This window comes from Amphiura filiformis, chromosome 17 (genome assembly GCF_039555335.1).
Source record: "Amphiura filiformis chromosome 17, Afil_fr2py, whole genome shotgun sequence".
Taxonomy (NCBI): Eukaryota; Metazoa; Echinodermata; class Ophiuroidea; order Amphilepidida; family Amphiuridae; genus Amphiura; species Amphiura filiformis.
The window spans coordinates 18,944,549-18,962,822 of record NC_092644.1 but is presented as its reverse complement, the minus strand read 5'-3'; the positions used below and the strand labels follow the sequence as shown (position 1 = coordinate 18,962,822).

The window sequence follows — 18,274 nt, the reverse complement described above, 5'->3', positions numbered from 1 at the left end:
ACCTACCTCATGTTTATCATAATCTTTCACCGATCTATTTGTAGTCGGTTCAATGGCTAGGTCTATCATACTTCGCCCTGTCACGTACGATACGTACCTGGATATATGTACAGTCTATCATACTTCGCCCTGTCACGTACGATACGTACCTGGATATGTGTACAGTCTTTCGATCCTTATTCTTGCTGCTAATTCGGAAGGTCATTTCAACTGCGTAATATATACATAGTCATAAAAATTTATATTAAAGAACCATGAGTGGTGCTAAATTTGCTTCTTCGTATGACTACATTATTTGCGGCGGTGGCACTTCAGGTTGCGTAGTGGCCGCCCGTCTTTCGGAGGATCCCAGTTTTAGCGTGCTGCTGTTAGAAGCAGGGATTTCCGATCACGATTTGCCGGCAACGGAAGTACCATCTGTAGGAGATAGTCTGCAAGGAACTGATATAGATTGGAAATTTAAGGTAAAAATACAAAGCAAATTTATTTGTACTATTACTTGCTGGTTGAAGGGGGGAGTAACTAAAGTATCGCAGGGGTGGGGGAGTATCTCTTACTTTAGGGGTCCTCTCCAAATTGTCCCTTTGAAATTCATGGCCCCTTTGAGTCCCCTTTGAGCATTTTAAAGGGTGCATGATATAATTTTAAAGGGAGGCAAAGGGGATTTCATAAAATTTCATCGGGGAACATAGATTGTGTCTTAACGGTTCAACAGGGCGATATTGTTTGCGGGGAATGGAATTGCAATTAACCAGTCACCCTAGCTAACCTCCTAATATTATTATTCCCTGGGCAGCTATATATTCCCCCTTTAAATGTAAAGGGGACCCGTTACGTACCCTTTGAATGTCTGCCAATCTTGCCAACATAACCCACGATATTAACCTCGAATACCACTATTCCCTGGGCAGATTAATTTCCCCTCTAGAATCAACGGGGCCCCTTTAAAGCCCCTTTGAATAGTGTGAAAAGAACTAATCATATGAACATGACCGCCATGGGTCAATAATCTCCAATAATTGTTACTCATGGTGCATGTGTCTGCTATGCTCAGTTACTTTTGAACATGTGGCAATATGATAGTAAACGATGCTTGTTTAAAAATGTTTTCATTCTGTTAACTATAATACAATCTATATTGATACAGGGTGGCTCATACAATAAATAAAATAATGATAATGGTGCCTTACATAGGATACATTGTAATTTATTTCACAATGCTAACTACAATCTACATTGATAGAGTGTAGGCCCTACACAACTAAAAACAATCAAGAACAAAGAGGAAACAAAATACATGAATGAAACCAAATGTCCAAAATACCTTGAAATGAGCATAAAAAAGTATAAAGTTCACATTGATTACACAATATAACAAAAATGTTTTGATTTTGTTATGAAAATCATCTCATACAGTACCTATTGTGCAGGAGTCTCCTATGCTCAGTTTCTTTAGAACATTATAGTAGTAAATTTATTCAACTGTTACAAGATGTTTGTGTAATATCATGTTAACTATAATACAATATATACTGAGCACATAAAATAAACAAGATTATAAATAATAATAATGGGACCTTACATAGGTCTACATTGTAATTTATTTCCTAATGCTATTTAACTATACAGTCTACAAAAACTAAAAACAGTCTTGAACAAATAGGAAACAAAATACATGAATGGAACCAAAAATGTCCAAAATACCTTGAAATGAGCATAAAACAAAAAGTAAAAAGTTAACATTGTGTACAATGATATTGTTAATAAGAATATTTAAGATGTTTAAAAAATGTTTTCATCCTGTTAACTACATGTATAATACAATCTATACGGATACAGGGTGGCACATACAATAAATAAAATACATGAATGGAACCAAATGTCCAAAATACCTTGAAATGAGCATTAAGAAAACGTAAAAAGTTACCAGTGTGTACATAATATAAAAATATGATTTGATTGTGTTAGAATATTAAGATTCTTGTGGTATTGTTAAACTTCTAGGTCAATGTCCCCAGATATGGGGATAGGGCGCTCAAATGGGAGGTATTAATTCATTATTGCTAACCTTCAGGGTCAAATACTCTAGATATCAGGTTAACGGGTGCTTAAGGGTAGACGAGGTATTGTTGGTCGAAGCAACCTAAAATCGATTTTCATTATCTAGATCAATATATTATTGAAAATTAACACCTTGATGTTTTGCAAAAGTTCATTCTACAAATCGTATACTTTACAAACTTGCTTAATTTATTGTTGTTAATGAGTTATGTACGTTTTACAAAAGTGTTGTTGTTTCAGCCCTCTTTACAGCGTTAACTCAAGAACCGCAGCACCTATAAAAGTATATCTGTGATATTTTAATTCTTCTACACGCTCGCTATGAATTGAGCAATGCAGTTTTTGACAAAGCTCACTACCATTCGTAAGATGCTGTGAACTACCAAATCACAACAGTTTAAAATAATTAATAACCTTAAAGGGGAATTTGACTACTTTAAAGGGGAGGCAAAGGGGAGACCATTAAAATACAATGGGGAATTTAATTCCCACATCAGCAATCAACTTCATGCTGGGGGAGATTTGTTAACCTTTTAGGTCAACAATTCAAAGGGGATAACGGGGATTCTTAACGGGGTGATTGGAAAGTTTTAACGGGTAAATATTGGGAGCGTTGTTAAATTTCAAAGGGGCTGGTCATAAAGGGGACTCAAAGGGGCCTTTTGATTTTAAAGGGACAATTTGGAGAGGATATATTGTAACATTTGGGCAATTCCAAGCAAGCATGCCCAAATTGTCCAAATTTAGGAGTTATGTGAAGTATGTGATTTTGGTCTCATATTGTTGCTTAGAGTGAGTGTTTTCTGCAAAACTCTCACTATGGACCACACTGGCCTCATCCCAATGGTGTCTTTCAATAACCTCAATTAAACAATCATAGTGCAAAATTGTGCCGTGTGCCATTTATTAGGCTATGAATGTGGTCCAGGAAGCTGTTCCATGTCAGTGCATTTTGTTGTTGTGTCAGTTGGACAACTGCTTGGTTACTGATATGTGTTTAGAGTAGAGTATTGAAGTAATCCCGTGTGTAATTTTGGTTCATTTTGATACACAGGATTTTAATATTATGACCTTGTCAAACAAGGCATTGTTTAGCTTGTCAAACATTTTTTGGATTAGTGTTTATCATACCACTAAGGGAAACATCAAAGAACACCGCTAACCTGATATATTTTCGTATCTAGTCAGTGAGTGCGTATTTTACGCTTTATATCTAGTCAGTGAGAGCGTATTTCGCAAGCCTGATACGCGTGTACGGCGAGGTACGCGTATAAAGGCGATTCGCGTAAACCGGGCGCGTAAAATGCACGCAATCTGTAATACGCGGAACAGTCATCTATTTTTTGTAATGTTTTTTCCTATTTAGCAGCAATTAAAATGTTTAAAAACGTAATTATTTCAATATTTAGAATGACTCACCCAGTATGACACTTCGCGCACGATAATTTCCCGTACCATACCGACGCTGAACCTAATAACTAATAATATAATACTGCTTTATGTTTTCTTGCAGTGCGAGCCTCAAGAAAACGCATACAAAGGATATCAAGATGTCGACTGTAGCAAAGCAAAGGTATAAAGAATCTACAATTGCACATTGAATAGGCCTAATTCTTAAACACTTGAGAACGTTCCTGCAAGCTCATTAGTTCTTATCCATGTGATATGACACGATATCACACGGGTCATCAACGCGATACGCGTGCTCGCTATTTGAACCAATCGGAGACTGATCAATTTTAAGCCCTAGGTAGTAGGATTTAATTTGATTAAAATTTGTAATACTTATGATTTTCTATTTGAATTGAAGTGTTTAAGAATGAAAATAAAGGTATTGTTTTTAGCTGCTGTCGTGCATCATTACTTTTTGGCGTAAATCAACTCGGCTTCGCCTCGTTGTTTTACTTAAAATAATGATGTCGCCCGTGTTATATGAGACGATAGATGCACTCCAGTGGCTAAAACCAATACCTTTATTCTCTAATTATAATACTTTGTTCGGTTTGGCTATAGCTTCATTAAAATTGTACCGCACATATGCTAGTTGCGCTTTGCGTAATGCGTAACTGACGCTTATTTATGTGAATTTACGCAAGCGTGAGTTGGGACTTCAATATTAGTATATTAGTAACAATATTACTTACCCTAAGAACGACATAGATTCTTAAAGTCGCTTAAAAATGGTTGATAAATCGAGAATACAATGTTATGTCCATCTTTGAGATCGGGTCCCCTCTCAGTCTATCATTGGATACGCTTGAAATTCCTCATGCTTCTAAAAATGGAGGGGGGAGGGGAGCAACAACAAACATGTGGGCGAGTGTAGTTTAGGAGTGCCGGATCGCAGAGTGTCCCTTAGTACTACTTCCAGGTTCTGTAGTATACTATCCACTGTCCAGAGGGTTAGTCCTTCATTATGAAGGAACATGTGGGTTAGTCCTTTATTATGAAGGAACATATATATGGAAATATATGCAAATATGTTAGGGTTAGGGTTAGAGGTCGGATATCATATTTGGATATACCATCCAGAGAGGTTGCATCAGCTCCCTTCGCACGCGTCGCTAAATTTTGATCAGCTCGTAATCGGCGGGCCTTATAACATCGCGGATTAATAGCAAAATGTTTTATTTTGAGAATTTTCTTGTCACATCTCTCTAGAAGCATCACGAATTTTGTAACTCATATACTTTGTCTACTTTCTTTAACGCACAAAATAAAGACAGGTCAACTAATAGCACTCTTAACGTAGGTCTACTTTTCGGCTTAGTGGTAAAAGCCTAACATTTCCCAGCCTATTACGAGCTGATCAAAGTCCGTGAGGGCCAAAGACTGCGGCTAAACGTTTAGCATGAAAATATTAACACAGGTAATCTATCAACAGAGAATAGCTAATTCATGATCCCAGTAGTTGATATTTTCCCTTTTTCCACCATCAGATCCTCGGTGGAGGCAGCACACATAATAACATGGAGTTCACACGTTGTGCTGCAGCAGATTATGATGAATGGGCGCAACTAGGGTGCACTGAATGGGGTTGGAAGGATGTCCTACCGTATTACATGAAGTCTGAAAACTGGAACTGGTAAATCCATAAATCTAAATTATGTGATGTGATCAAGCAAAATCAGTTGGAACTCGGAAAAATTGATTTCGAGATAATAGCCAAACAAAGGAAATATTTCCTTTTGTTTCCTGTTGATTTGGAAGTCTTTAATTCCGGGGGGGGGGGGCACTCCAACTTTGGAGGTGACACGTATGTAGGGCTGTTAAGACTCCCTTTTTCAGCATCGCTGTCACTCAAAGACCCCATATATTTTTACGAACACATGTTCTGTCACCCGAAGACCCCTTATTTTTTCATTTGATCTGTCACCCAAAGACCCTTACTTGTTCAATTTTAACAGCAACTTTCATTTATTACTGATTTTGTCACTTATTTTGATAATAACAAAGAAATTTGAAGCCATTTAGAATTAGAAATTCGATGTTTGAGGTTTCTGTTGCGCTGTTTCGGCTCTCACCCAAAGATTCCATTTAAAAAAAATGTCATGTTCTCACCCAATGACCCCATATTTTTTCATTTTGCTCTCACCGAATGCCAAAAATCATGCTCTCACCCAATGACCCCATATTTATTACATTTTGCTCTCACCGAATGCCCCTTGGTGCGAAAGTGCCAGCCCTACACCTATTTCCTTTTCAAATTGAAGTGCCCCCCCCCCCCCCCTTTAATTGCTCATATCTTTAGAACTGGTTGTTCAATTTCAATGGGATTTTCTGCAAAATGCAGCTTTAAAAATGATCTTTACTATCCTGTAAGAAACTGAAAATTTTGCCTGGATTCAAAATGCAATTTGCTGTGTCTGATGTGCTCTCAGGTCCCCCAAAAATACTGTACAAACGCTGCTATTCGATTCCTAAGCAGATTTTGCTAAAATGTATATTCAACTATCTAACCACCAAATAATTATAGTTTTAATGCATAGGGCAAGATATGTTTTAATCTTTAGTTCTGAAGTCGACCGAGATGTTCACCAAACAGGAGGTCCTATGACGGTTTCGAGGCCGCATCAATCAGCTGATCACAATCTCACACTATCAAAGGCTTTCGTCAAAGCTGGTGGGTAAATTGGGAGATTCCATAATTTCATCCTTCATAACAATGTTCAGTGGTGCTCATTTTGTATACGTGCTATCGATTAAATAAAAATTCCCTTAAAAAGGAATAGGGCGAGCAAATGAGGAAGTGTCAAGATAAAGGTGTAGTTATTTTATTGTTTGAACTGTTTCTATAATTCGCATTGATCATAATGAGTATGTTTTTACGTGCCTCAAATGACAAGGACTATTAATTTAGCCCATGATCTTGGAATGAGACTGTACAGTGTATGGACAGTGTAGCCTATTTATCTAATCATTTTTGACTATTTAATTCTGACCATGTGATTAAAGCAGGCTTTCAGATTGGTGAGCCAAAAACAGCAACATAAAAAAGCCTACTGTTGATTTTCAGTTACAAACTCTTCTGTCTCCAGCGTCTATACATAATTACATCTCCCACTTGAATTTGTAAACAATACTTGTGGTAGCTCTACTAATAAATGATTATTGCTTGATTCGGCTAATGTTGCGAATCCTATTCTTTCTCTAGGCCTACATGTCATTTTCAAATAGTGTGCTGTACCATTGTTTGATGTTATAAATCAACATGAAATAAAGTCGTGTTCACGCGGTCGGACACTTATTACCGGTAATAAGTCACTATTATCGGCAATAAATCACTTATTACCGGTTATAAGTCACCTATGTCCGACCGTGTGAATGAGACTTCAAGTAGTAAATCATGATTTAGAGGTTAATAACTGCGCATCGGTTATTTGGAGGGCATTGTGAAAAATCTAAACATTTTGCCTTTGGAACCGAGGAATATCCCGAGGGGCGCAGCCCCGAGGGATATTCCGAGGTCCAAAGCAAAATGTTTTTCACAATGCCCGACATATAACCGATGCAAAGTTATTAACCTCATTCATAACCGTCACTTTGATCTTTTAACTTTACAAAATAACACAAATTTTTCCTCAAAAGTTTGTAAAAATAAACAATTTTTACATCTTCCCTTTCCCCAAATCGATCAGGCTAAAACAAAACGACCAATAACAAAAGTGCGTATCAGAATCTGTGCAAATATGGTAGCGCGCAATCCAAATACGGCAGCCAGCGCGCGCGCAGTTCGTTGGACGCACAATACGGCGCACGCAGAAGTCAATTGTGTGCGACATTGGAACAACTACGCATTTTGCGGTCAATTGTGAGATATTAATGACCTCGATTTGCGTTCGCGTTTTCACAAATAATAAAATATGATTGGATCGCACGCATCGCGTTTATTAATGAGGTTATGAATGAAATGTAATGTTTTGTTACAGGTTGCGATCTTGGCTACAAAGAAATTGATGCATGCAGTGGAGACATCGTAAGCAGTAACATCGTTATAATCACATTATTATAATAAACCTTCGATGCAAATAATTGCCCCAATATACATGTGTTCTGTCCAAGGAGATAAAATTATTGTCGTATTCACACGGTCGGATATAAGTGACTTATTACTGGTAATAAGTGACTTATTACCTGTAATAATTCACTTATGTCCGACCGTGTGATCACGACTTATGAGAGTTTAGGGTTCGGTACCACCAGTTATCTAGTTATCAGTTATATAGACCATATCGAATAAACCAACCGGAATGGTATAACAATTGATATGGCAGTCATATTCTAGTGTCAGAGGGACAGGTGTCTAGTTCGCTTCACAACCATTCATACATCACCGTGGAGACCTCTTGGTGAACAGAAATTAATTTAGAGGAGTGCGAGTGACTTAGTATTCAAAAGGGTCTATGCCCTCCCTATGCCAAGGGTGTGCATGAATTTGGCTAATTTGAATTTTAAATATATGTAAATAGCGCCCTCAATTTGCAGTTAATAAAATTAAAATTACCACATAAATGCAGAAAAAGATGAATAATTTGATATAGAAACGTTTTAGTGTGACACCTTTTGGTATTATTCAGGTCTTGAATTGAACATTATAATATAATGTTTTACTTGACAAAATTAATAAATGGTCACATCAAACAACCGTGGGTGTGTGTATTATAAAATTCATTTGGTCTTTTTGTTATGTCACTTTCGCACCTGCTGATTTTCAGTTGGGATTTGGCGATTTTCCTGCAAATATTGACTCAGATGGTAAACGATCCAGTACATCGAGAGCATACATACATCCAGCTGAAAACAGACCAAATCTCAAGGTGCTTTGTAAAGCTTATGTTACAAAGGTAAAATTTTTTTTTTTTTTTTTTTTTTTTTTTTTTTTTTTTTTAAAAGAAATTTCGTACAATAATTGATCAACAAACATAAAATAGTTAATTTTGATCATTATATATTGCTCATATATTCTCTCTAAATCAATAAGTAAATTGCATATCAATACACTTAAAACTGCAGCAACCTTAGAATGGAATTAAATATATGAATACAAAACCCACCCAAGTCCATGGAAAGTGATTTTGAGGGAAAAACTGTATCATTTTTTAATTCCTTCAGTTAGATTTACCTGGAAAGTTTTACATGTAAATGAGTGGATTGAGATATGATGATAAGCATATCGGGGATTTCGTGCGGGTCATTTTGAATGCCGGACTTGGGTGGTTTTTTAATCACACAGTAAGTGTATTAATTCACCCTTTGCTCTCAGTCTTTTTTCTTGTACTGTGTTCATTCAGCTTCATTTCTGCTTTTTTACCATTTTATTTCGTCATCACTGTGACTGTTGCTATAACCTCAATTTAGCACGACAGCCACCTTGCCCTGTTTGCGAGGGCACTAAAATATGTGTATAAAACCACCCAAGTCCTGGACTTCGGTGGTTGTTGGATTTCACATGCTCAATAGACGCACGTCGACATGGTAGAGGGTGGATTTGTGTTGTTCTTTTATACATTTGATAAGCATATGTATAATATAAGCAACAATTTCCCATGCTTAACTCAATTTGGCCAAAGTATGGACTTGGGTGGGTTTTGTATTCAGGTATTCAATTATTAGAAGGCCTTCTTCAATACAGAGAAAAGACATTTAATTGATAATAATAAAAAAAAAAAACCAATTTGGTCTTTTAAAAAAGACCGCATGAGTGAAATCTTATCTTTTCAACCTCAGATCGACATCAAAGAGTGCAAGGCTGTTGGTGTTTATTTTGTTTTGGAAGGTGAAAAACATCACATATCTGCAAATAGAGAAGTCATAGTAGCAGGGGGACCCATAAGCTCACCACAGGTAAGGCTAAAATAAACACATAAATTATCTTTTAAATGTTTTAATTTTTTTTCTATAAATCATTTATTTCCTGCCATCGCATATAAGCATATGATAGACCTTCATCCCTTATGTCGGTTTATTGTTGATCATAGCGTCAATCTTGAAATGGAGGGGGAGACGTTCGGGCTGTATTTTCCAAAAATGGCAGAAAATAACAAATGGGTCATTCTTCCAAAAGGTGGGGAAATATCCCCATGTCTTCCCAGGATTGACGCCCATGATGTTGGTATCGTAGAATCAGGTACAACTACATTAATATTGGTCTGTTACGCACAGAGGGCAGAAATCGACCCCAATCAAAAAGGGAAATATTGTTGCTGTTCATATGTTCATAATGTTTTCTATAATAGTTTTTTTTTTCATGTTAGATCTGTTGTTTCTCCAAATATTTAAGTTATACTTGACTTTTTCATTATTAACATACAGCTATTGATGCTATCAGGCATTGGGCCAAAGAAGCATTTAGAAGAAATTGGTATAGGGTGCATTGCTGATCTACCGGTAGGCAAGAATCTGCAGGTAATTATTGATGCTCTGCATACTAGCCTTCAATATAAAAAGTTTTGAGATATTTTCTCAAAATATCAAGAGCTATCTCAATAACTACTGAACAAGTACTAGGCTTGTTTGTACTCGTTTTAATACATTTTTTATGCTGTTCCAAACAAAAATGTGTAAATCTGAAAGTTTTTGAATTACAAAAAGAAAAGAAACTTGTCGTCTGCAGTCGACGACCGCGTGAAGAGAGTTAACTCAAAATTAGGTAAAACTGAATTCAGCGATTTGCTGAAACACACCATTGACCACCTTAAAAATATTACCATGTTTATCTAACTATGCTATACTTTGATCAGCTCGTAAACGGCGGGAATTGTTAATCTTTTACAACTACGCCGAAAAGTAGATCCACATTAAGAGTGATATAGTTGAAGTAGACATAAGTATAGGACTTTAATTAATAAATTGCGGCTATGGAATTTAACAAAAAGGTGAATTCTTAAACGGCACAAAATGTATATGGTTTGGGAATAGGAATGCTAGATGATGGGTCAAATTTCATTACAGACTCCTGGGCTATTCCTAATGTGGTGAGGTGGTCAAACATTGGATGCCTTTTTTAAAATTAGGGATGGCGGTCTTTTTCCATCCGTCCTTTCTGTTGTCAGCACGTAAAGTAATGCAATAATGCGTGTGATTAGTTTGTAGCTTTGTATTACACTAATTACTGATTCCTGTCACACTGTTTTTCAGGATCATTTGGGAATTGTTATGAAGGTTGCAGTCAAACCTGGAAGTGGTGTATGGAAGCCTGAAACGGTTAGTGAAATTAACCAAATGTAGCAGCTTGAATCGTTTTTAGCAAACTGGTGCACTATCATTAGGGATGTTTTCTACCGCCTTGTTTCCAATTTGCTCTTAGTTTAAGGGATATGATAGCAACGTTTGCACAGTATTTTGAGAGCACATCATACATTTTGAATACGAGGAATATGATTCTGATATCAAGTAATGTTGATTTTTTTTTAATTGGAGATATAAAACACACTTTATAGCAAATTATGAAAACTTGATTTTTTTAACAGTCCTACTGATATGTATTTAAAGTGTATGCAACTGGTAGGAAAAGCCGACAATCATTTGAAAGTTTTGGCCTTTCATATTGAAGATATACACTTTTTACCAAAAAGACCTAATTTTGTAAGTGTAGGTAACTGAGAGTGTAGTTTAAAGTGGGAAGAAAAATTGTTTAGGGCTTTTGATCGTCGACTTGTCCTCACAGCTACATACACAGCTATACATAAATATCAATAGATTTTTATATTTTACTTCGAGGACTAATATCAAAAATATCAATTTTCAATTATTTGCCATAAAATTTGTACTATATCGCGAATTTCAAAAAATCAAAATTATTTGATATCAGAAGGACATTATTCAGAATGCAATTCGATATGTCTGTAGTGCTTTCATGTCCCACAAAAAATACTGTGCAAACGTTGCTATCTGAGCCCTTAACCCGAAATATTATGATGTTAAAATACGATAACATCATGCAATCAATCTATATCACCAGCAGTTAAGTTTCAAATATATTTCAATAATCATGAGGATCTTTTACTTAACTTTGCAGCTGCCGGTAGATGTGAACTGCACCACTTCTGTTGGTTTTGTGAAAGTCAATGCAGAGGTAAATGTATCATATACACAAAAGACCAAATTGGACAGACAGACACACTGACAGACCGGGACAGACAGGCAGAAGCAAAGACAATACTGTTCAATTCACTTTAGCCATTTCAACAATTACTGCTGAGCTCAGCTGTATTATAGGCAATGGATGTGCGTCATTAATAATAATTTTATCAACATCTTCCTAAAAGTAATTACCCCCTTTATTATGAGATAATAATTCAAAATATATGCATCAAATTTGAAAACTGAAATAGCAAAAAGTGCCCCAGTTTTGTTTTGCAAATGTTGACGTATCATTGGTCTTAATAGCCCCAATCTCTCCATTGGTCTTAATAGCCTAAATCTGTTGCCATGGTGCCCCTTTAAATGAAAAAGATGCCTATTTAAAAGTTGCACCGAAACCCATTCAGAATATTGCTTTTGTTGCTAGAGTGCCTAGTCATCACTAGTCAATGCGGGTCATGTATGACCAGCCTTGTAGAGAATGTAATGGTACACTGACTTGAGTAGCTTTTTAGTGCAACTTTTGAAAATGCATCTTTTTCATTCAAGGAGTCACCATGGCTACAAATTTTGAGCTATCAAGACAAAATGTGGTATCAAAATTTGCAAAATTAACCTGGGTTTGGTTTTGCTATTTCAGGTTTTAAATTTGATGCTTAGAATTTGAGTTTTGTCTCGTAATAAAGTGGGTAATTACTTTTTGGTAGATGTTTACGTTACCCACGCCTTTGTCATAATTAGCTTTTTCACTTCACTGAGTTGACCGCTGAAACAGGTTATGGCATGATAGTCAGTACAACACAGCACAAAAAGAAATTCCTCTAATGTAATCGTCATAAATCTAAATCTGCTTATGTTGTGAAGATTTGATTGACACAGTCATGTGCAGCATCTTGTTAACTGTAATTCGATACCATATCTGTTACCGAAACCTCTAAATTGCCAAACATTGACACCAGTATGAAATTTGATGCATTTTCAAAAGTTGCAAATTAAAAAATGGGCACGCAGAGCTATAGATACAGGGTGTCCCAAAAAAAAGAGGCCCCTCATTGCGCCCTCTTTTTCTCCTATTTCTGAAAAATTGATCAAATATATTTTGGTATGTAAAAAAGCCTTTAGTCGTTAGCTTCAATAAACCAAAACAATTATATCAATCGGCTCACAACTTTTGAAGATATGCTCTTTTAAAGAAATGTATCCGTTTTTCACTCTGTCCACGGAGAAGGTTTCGCTACTTCAAAGATGGAAAAGGAGTGCACATACCATGCATGAATATCAAACATTCCTCAATGATAACTTTATAAAATAACTTTATTATGGAATGGGCTTTACCGGTGGGGTTATGGGCAATGGATTTTGTGAATAGTGTCATTAATTTGTGGGTAAAATGGATGCCGAATGGGACTTCTTTGGCTTTACTTGCAATTACTTATTTTTTCTTGGTTATTTATGCCTTTTTGTTTTATTATGTTTCTTACTTTCTTACTTTGTTGTTTCTTGCTTTCTTTTTTTATTTACAACATAAGTCATTTCTCTTTTTAGGATAAAAGGTAGCCCTAAAAGGCTGTTTGATTTGTCTTTAGTTCTTCTGAAGTGAGTTTACTGTGCTGCTCTGCCCTCTACCTGGTTGCCTCCTTGGCGAATACAGGTTTCAGCCCTGGTCCTCATTGCATGAATTGCGTTGCGTACCATCATTGTGCGCCGGATACTTGCGAATGCATTCAGTAATGCGTTTGCGAATATCTTGGATTTCGCCACAAAGGAAAAAAATCAAGTGGTGTGAGGTATGGTGATCGTACAGGCCACTCCACAGCATGAGCCATCCCAACCACTCTGTTTGCTATCCGTGGACAGAGGAAAAACTGGTACTTTTATTCAAAAGGGCATATCTTCAAAAGTTGTGAGCCGATTGAAATAATTGTTTTGGTTTATTAAAGCTAACGATTAAAGGTTTCTTTACATATAAAAACATATTTAATCAACTTTTCAGAAATAGGAGAAAAAGAGGGCGCAATGAGGGGCCTCTTTTTTTTGGGACATCCTGTATGAATTGCAGAGCGAGATCATGACATAGCCCGAAACGACCGCTAGGTCATATCGATTGCATCATGCATTTTAACAATCTATGCGTTTTATATTAACAATTGAATAAACCGAGCACTTGGGATAGTTGACAGGGACATAGAATTCCAACTGCTTGACCATTTTGACTTGCAACTTTTGAAAATGGACCTAATTTTATATACTGGTATCAATCTTTGTTAATTTAGAGCATTTGGTAGTAAATGTGGTATCAAATTGGAGCTAACAAGATGCCTCACACAACGTGGGTTGATTTACATTTACGACGATTTATGCAAGTGAGGAGTTTCTTTTTGTGCAGTGTTGATAAGATAACCTTGTGCAGTGATGGCCAAGGAAAAGACACATTCACCTATTTTCTAAGCATTTTGTTCATCAAAATGTCGACAGTCTCGCTATGCTTTGATTCACCTCAAGTTCGGTAGTGACGTCAATGCTTATTCGCGGTTACCCTACTACAAGCGTGCCGAAAAACTCCCCTTGTACGCATGCGTGTACGTTCTGCGATTAAAATTACGCGCGCAATTCGATAGGTCTACTGCGACCAGCGAAATGAGTACCCACGTCACTACCAAAGTTAAGGTGAATCGATGTGTACATAATTATGGTATGCTAAAGGTGGTATTGACTTAACGTGTTATAGTTTATACGAAATGCATCTCCCTTTAGTTTGAGCATCAAAGGACAAAAGGCTATTCCAGTTGAAATCCATACACCCCCTATGGATGAAACCACCTTAATCCCCCACAATGGGAATGGGGATTATAGCTTTCCACAGGTTTAAGTTTGGAACCTTTGCAGAACTGACCAATCATACTCCTAACTATTCCGGTGTTCCGCATTAAAAAGCATTCCCGGGATGCGTTCCAATGTCATGTGAGCACTTCTTGTCTGCGTAGCCGGCATCCCGTCATGAGCGCCCTACACGCACTGTAACGCGCTGTAATTTACTTACAAGAAACGTACTCACTAATTAGCGATAATTTCCTGGATACGAATTCGAGTCACTTTCTACTATGGATACGCATCCCAGGAGATCGCATTTAAACGTTTAAATACAAATCTCCTTCTTGTGTGGAGTCACCCATTATCATCGAACGGCGGTGAAATGTTGCATATTCCTGAAGGCGCTGGTAACGTATTACATATTTGATAAATGTTGATTGCGCGTTGATTGCACGTCCTAAATACTAACATATATATTAAAATTAGATATGATGTTTGTTTCCATTATGTTACAGGATGATAATCCTTTTCCTGACATCCAGTTTATATTTCTAAATCTACTTCCATATGGACCGGATGCACGCAATCTACGGAAGTAAGCATAAAATAATGGTTTTTCTTTGTTTAATTGACCTTTTCGTAAATCCCATAATTCCTATTCAATGACCTGGTAACTAGACTAATGGTAATTAGCCTTTTTGAAGTATGGCGGGCACAAAAGGAGAGGGCGTACTTTGGTTTGGGTAACCTTTTGTATGCTTCTCAATCTCAGCTGACAAAAGATAACCCAAATCAAAGTACGCCCTCTCCTTTTGTGCCCGCCATAAGATAATTTTCAAGCTTGCGTTTTCTAGTATCTTTTATGATTAATTATCAAAATTAACATAAAAACACAAATTTATGAGTAAACTATCAAGCCTTAGAATTTTGTGACTACAATTGTAAAAACATGCAAAATTGCACGTTTTTGGCCCTTTTCCCACTCAAATTGCACAAATATTTAAAATTTGACTTTTATTGCCAGTTAGAACTAAATTAAAGATTAATATCTAGCTACGTTTCATCATCGGGTTAACCAGTAATATTTACATACTTTTCAGGCCCTATCAGCATATTGACTACAACACGACCAGGGAAGGTTTTACCGTATTACCCACTTTACTGAAACCGAAAAGTGTTGGCGAGATTAAACTTGTGAATTCCGATCCGTTCTGTCATCCGATCATAGATCCTCATTATTTGGAGCATGATTATGATGTTAAGACTATGGTCAAGGTAGAGAAAATAATTTGATGTCCTAAATTGAAACTCATCATCTTAAATATGTTGATATTTAATTCGGTCGATTCATAATACGATGCGCCTCCAGCGGTTGCTGGGGATTTTGAATGGAATAACACATGGGCTTAAGGGCTGGGGTATGAACGTTTGGACAGTATTTATTTTGGGACATTAGAGCACATCAGACATATCGAATTGCATTCTGAATACGAAGAATGTCATTCTGATATCAAATAATTTTGAACTTTTGAAATTCGCAATTTAATACACATTTTATGGCAAATCATTAAAAATTGATATTTTTGATATTTAACAGTACTTGAAGTAAACTTTATAAATCTGATGATTTATACTTAAAGTGTATGTAGGTGGGTTGAAAAGCCGACGATCAATTGAAAATTTTGACCTTTCGTATTGAAGATATGGATTTTTTCCCAAAACACCAAAAAAATTAGGTCTTTTTGGAAAAAAAATCCATATCTTCAATATGAAAGGTCAAAATTTTCAATTGACCGTCGGCTTTTTCCTCCTGCTACATACACTTTAAGAATATATCATTAGATTTATATAATTTACTTCGAGGACTGTTATATATCAAAAATTCGAAAAATATCAAATTTTTATAATTTGTCATAAAATTTGTATTATATTGTGATTTTCAAAAAATGAAAATTATTTGATATCAGAAAGACATGCTTCGTATTCAGAATACAATTCGATAGGTCTGAGGTGCTCTCATGTGCCACACAAAATACTATCGAAACGCAATAAACGCTCATTTTAGATCCCTTAATGAGGGGTTTATTTATCTGGTATTAGACTGGCCCTGATAATGTGACCAGATCTGGTCCAATCAGACTACAGTCGACAATAATGAAACTGAGATATAAGTGAAAAGGAAAAAAATAAGAGACCTAGGGATTCAACATCAGCAATTGTAGGTACTGAGCAAGTTAGTAATGATACTATGTTATCATGAGTTATGGGTCTATTGTAGGAATTTGTACATTTTAAAAGTACCAGCTTGACTTGGATAAAAAACAACATACTTAATAATCATCATAAAGTATACCAATTATATTTTAATTGAAACAGGGTATCAGACTTGCCAAGCAAATGATTGAGAGCGACGCATTTAAATCGTATGAGTAAGTTTGTTTTATTATCTTTAATTTTGGGCAAATTACCATATCGAAGGTCCCGAAATCCTTTGCGAAAGACCCAAACTACTCATAGGATGTCGGGAATAATATATAATCAATTGGTAAAATAAAGAGAAAAACAAAGTATTGAAAATGCTAAAGTTAAAAGCAATGATCTTCGTGTGTTGCCATCGCGAATTTTTCGCGAATATACATAATTACATTCAACATTTCATGGTTCCATTTCTCAGATGCCAACTTCGTGAATGGAATTTACCAGACAGTCCTTATGATCCATGGTCTGAGGACCATTTAACTGAATGCGTGCGTCACTTCGCCTACACGGGTTACCACCCTGTCGGAACTTGCAAGATGGGGGCTTCAGACGATCCATCTGCTGTCGTCGATCCGAAATTACGGTAAGGCTCCTTTACGAAACACATTGTAGCGATTTTGAATCCACATAGGCACAACTGTAGATCGTGGGCCTGTTTCTCAAAGAATTGCACTCGATCTTACCATACTTACGTTTGTATACGCAGATTTTGAGTTTCTCTATACCAGAAGTCAATTTATGCAAAAATTCCTCTCCGCAATGCAACAGGCGTATTGAATAACTATATTCATTTCGAACATGTCGAAAGTTAATCCATTTCTTTGATTATGCAAGATGTATATTGCTTTGTGGGAATGAATTTCGGCACAAGTGGACTTTCGGTAGAGAAACCCTAAATCCGCGCATTGATAGGATAGTACGTATGAACAAATACAATGTTGCACGTCTTTGTGAAATGGGCCCGGACTCGATTAACCAATAGAGGTTGTGCATATGACGTATCATCCCATAAATATGGCGGACTTCTCAAATGCATTCAACAAAAGCATGATTGCAATCTACCGCGACAGTTCGTCTCACACACACAACAAATGCACTACGATCAAAAAGGTTGATTGAATTTGATTGAATGCGCCATGATTACGGGGAAGGACACCGGTTCAAATCCTTCGTTTTGAGCCAATCGATAAAAGCATGCAGGGACTCTATATCTTGCGCTCCAATTTTAATTTAGTCCGTCAAGAAGGACCCTATATATAATAATTATTGCCCCATCAATCACGGAATATAGCAATACCTTTAATAGCATACTTAATACTTGTGTATGAAATCTGGAAACCTTTCATTACAAACTGATTGGCTGTGTTGGTTTGTTTTCAATTTCTAGTGTCCGAGGAATCGAGTGTCTTCGAGTGGTTGATTCCTCCATCATGCCAGTTGTACCGTCTGGAAACACTAATGCTCCATCTGTCATGATTGGCGAGAAAGGAGCCAATATCATCAAAACAACGATTCCTTCTATGGTATAATTGGCAGAAAGGATTTATACCCCCCAAACGCA

General features: G+C 36.5%; 1 protein-coding gene across 1 annotated transcript; it reads left to right on the top strand.

Annotated features, from left to right (window-relative positions):
• Positions 1–213: 213 nt before the first annotated feature.
• LOC140137414 (4-pyridoxate dehydrogenase-like) lies at positions 214–18,269 on the top strand. Its single transcript, XM_072159063.1, has 15 exons — positions 214–464; positions 3,575–3,634; positions 5,001–5,146; positions 6,075–6,184; positions 7,491–7,537; positions 8,277–8,405; positions 9,289–9,405; positions 9,874–9,966; positions 10,699–10,764; positions 11,579–11,635; positions 14,970–15,049; positions 15,555–15,729; positions 16,831–16,883; positions 17,129–17,296; positions 18,101–18,269. Exons 1-15 carry the CDS (start codon positions 255–257, stop codon positions 18,240–18,242), a joined length of 1,653 nt encoding a protein of 550 aa, XP_072015164.1. The 5' UTR covers positions 214–254; the 3' UTR covers positions 18,243–18,269.
• The last annotated feature ends 5 nt before the right edge of the window (positions 18,270–18,274 follow it).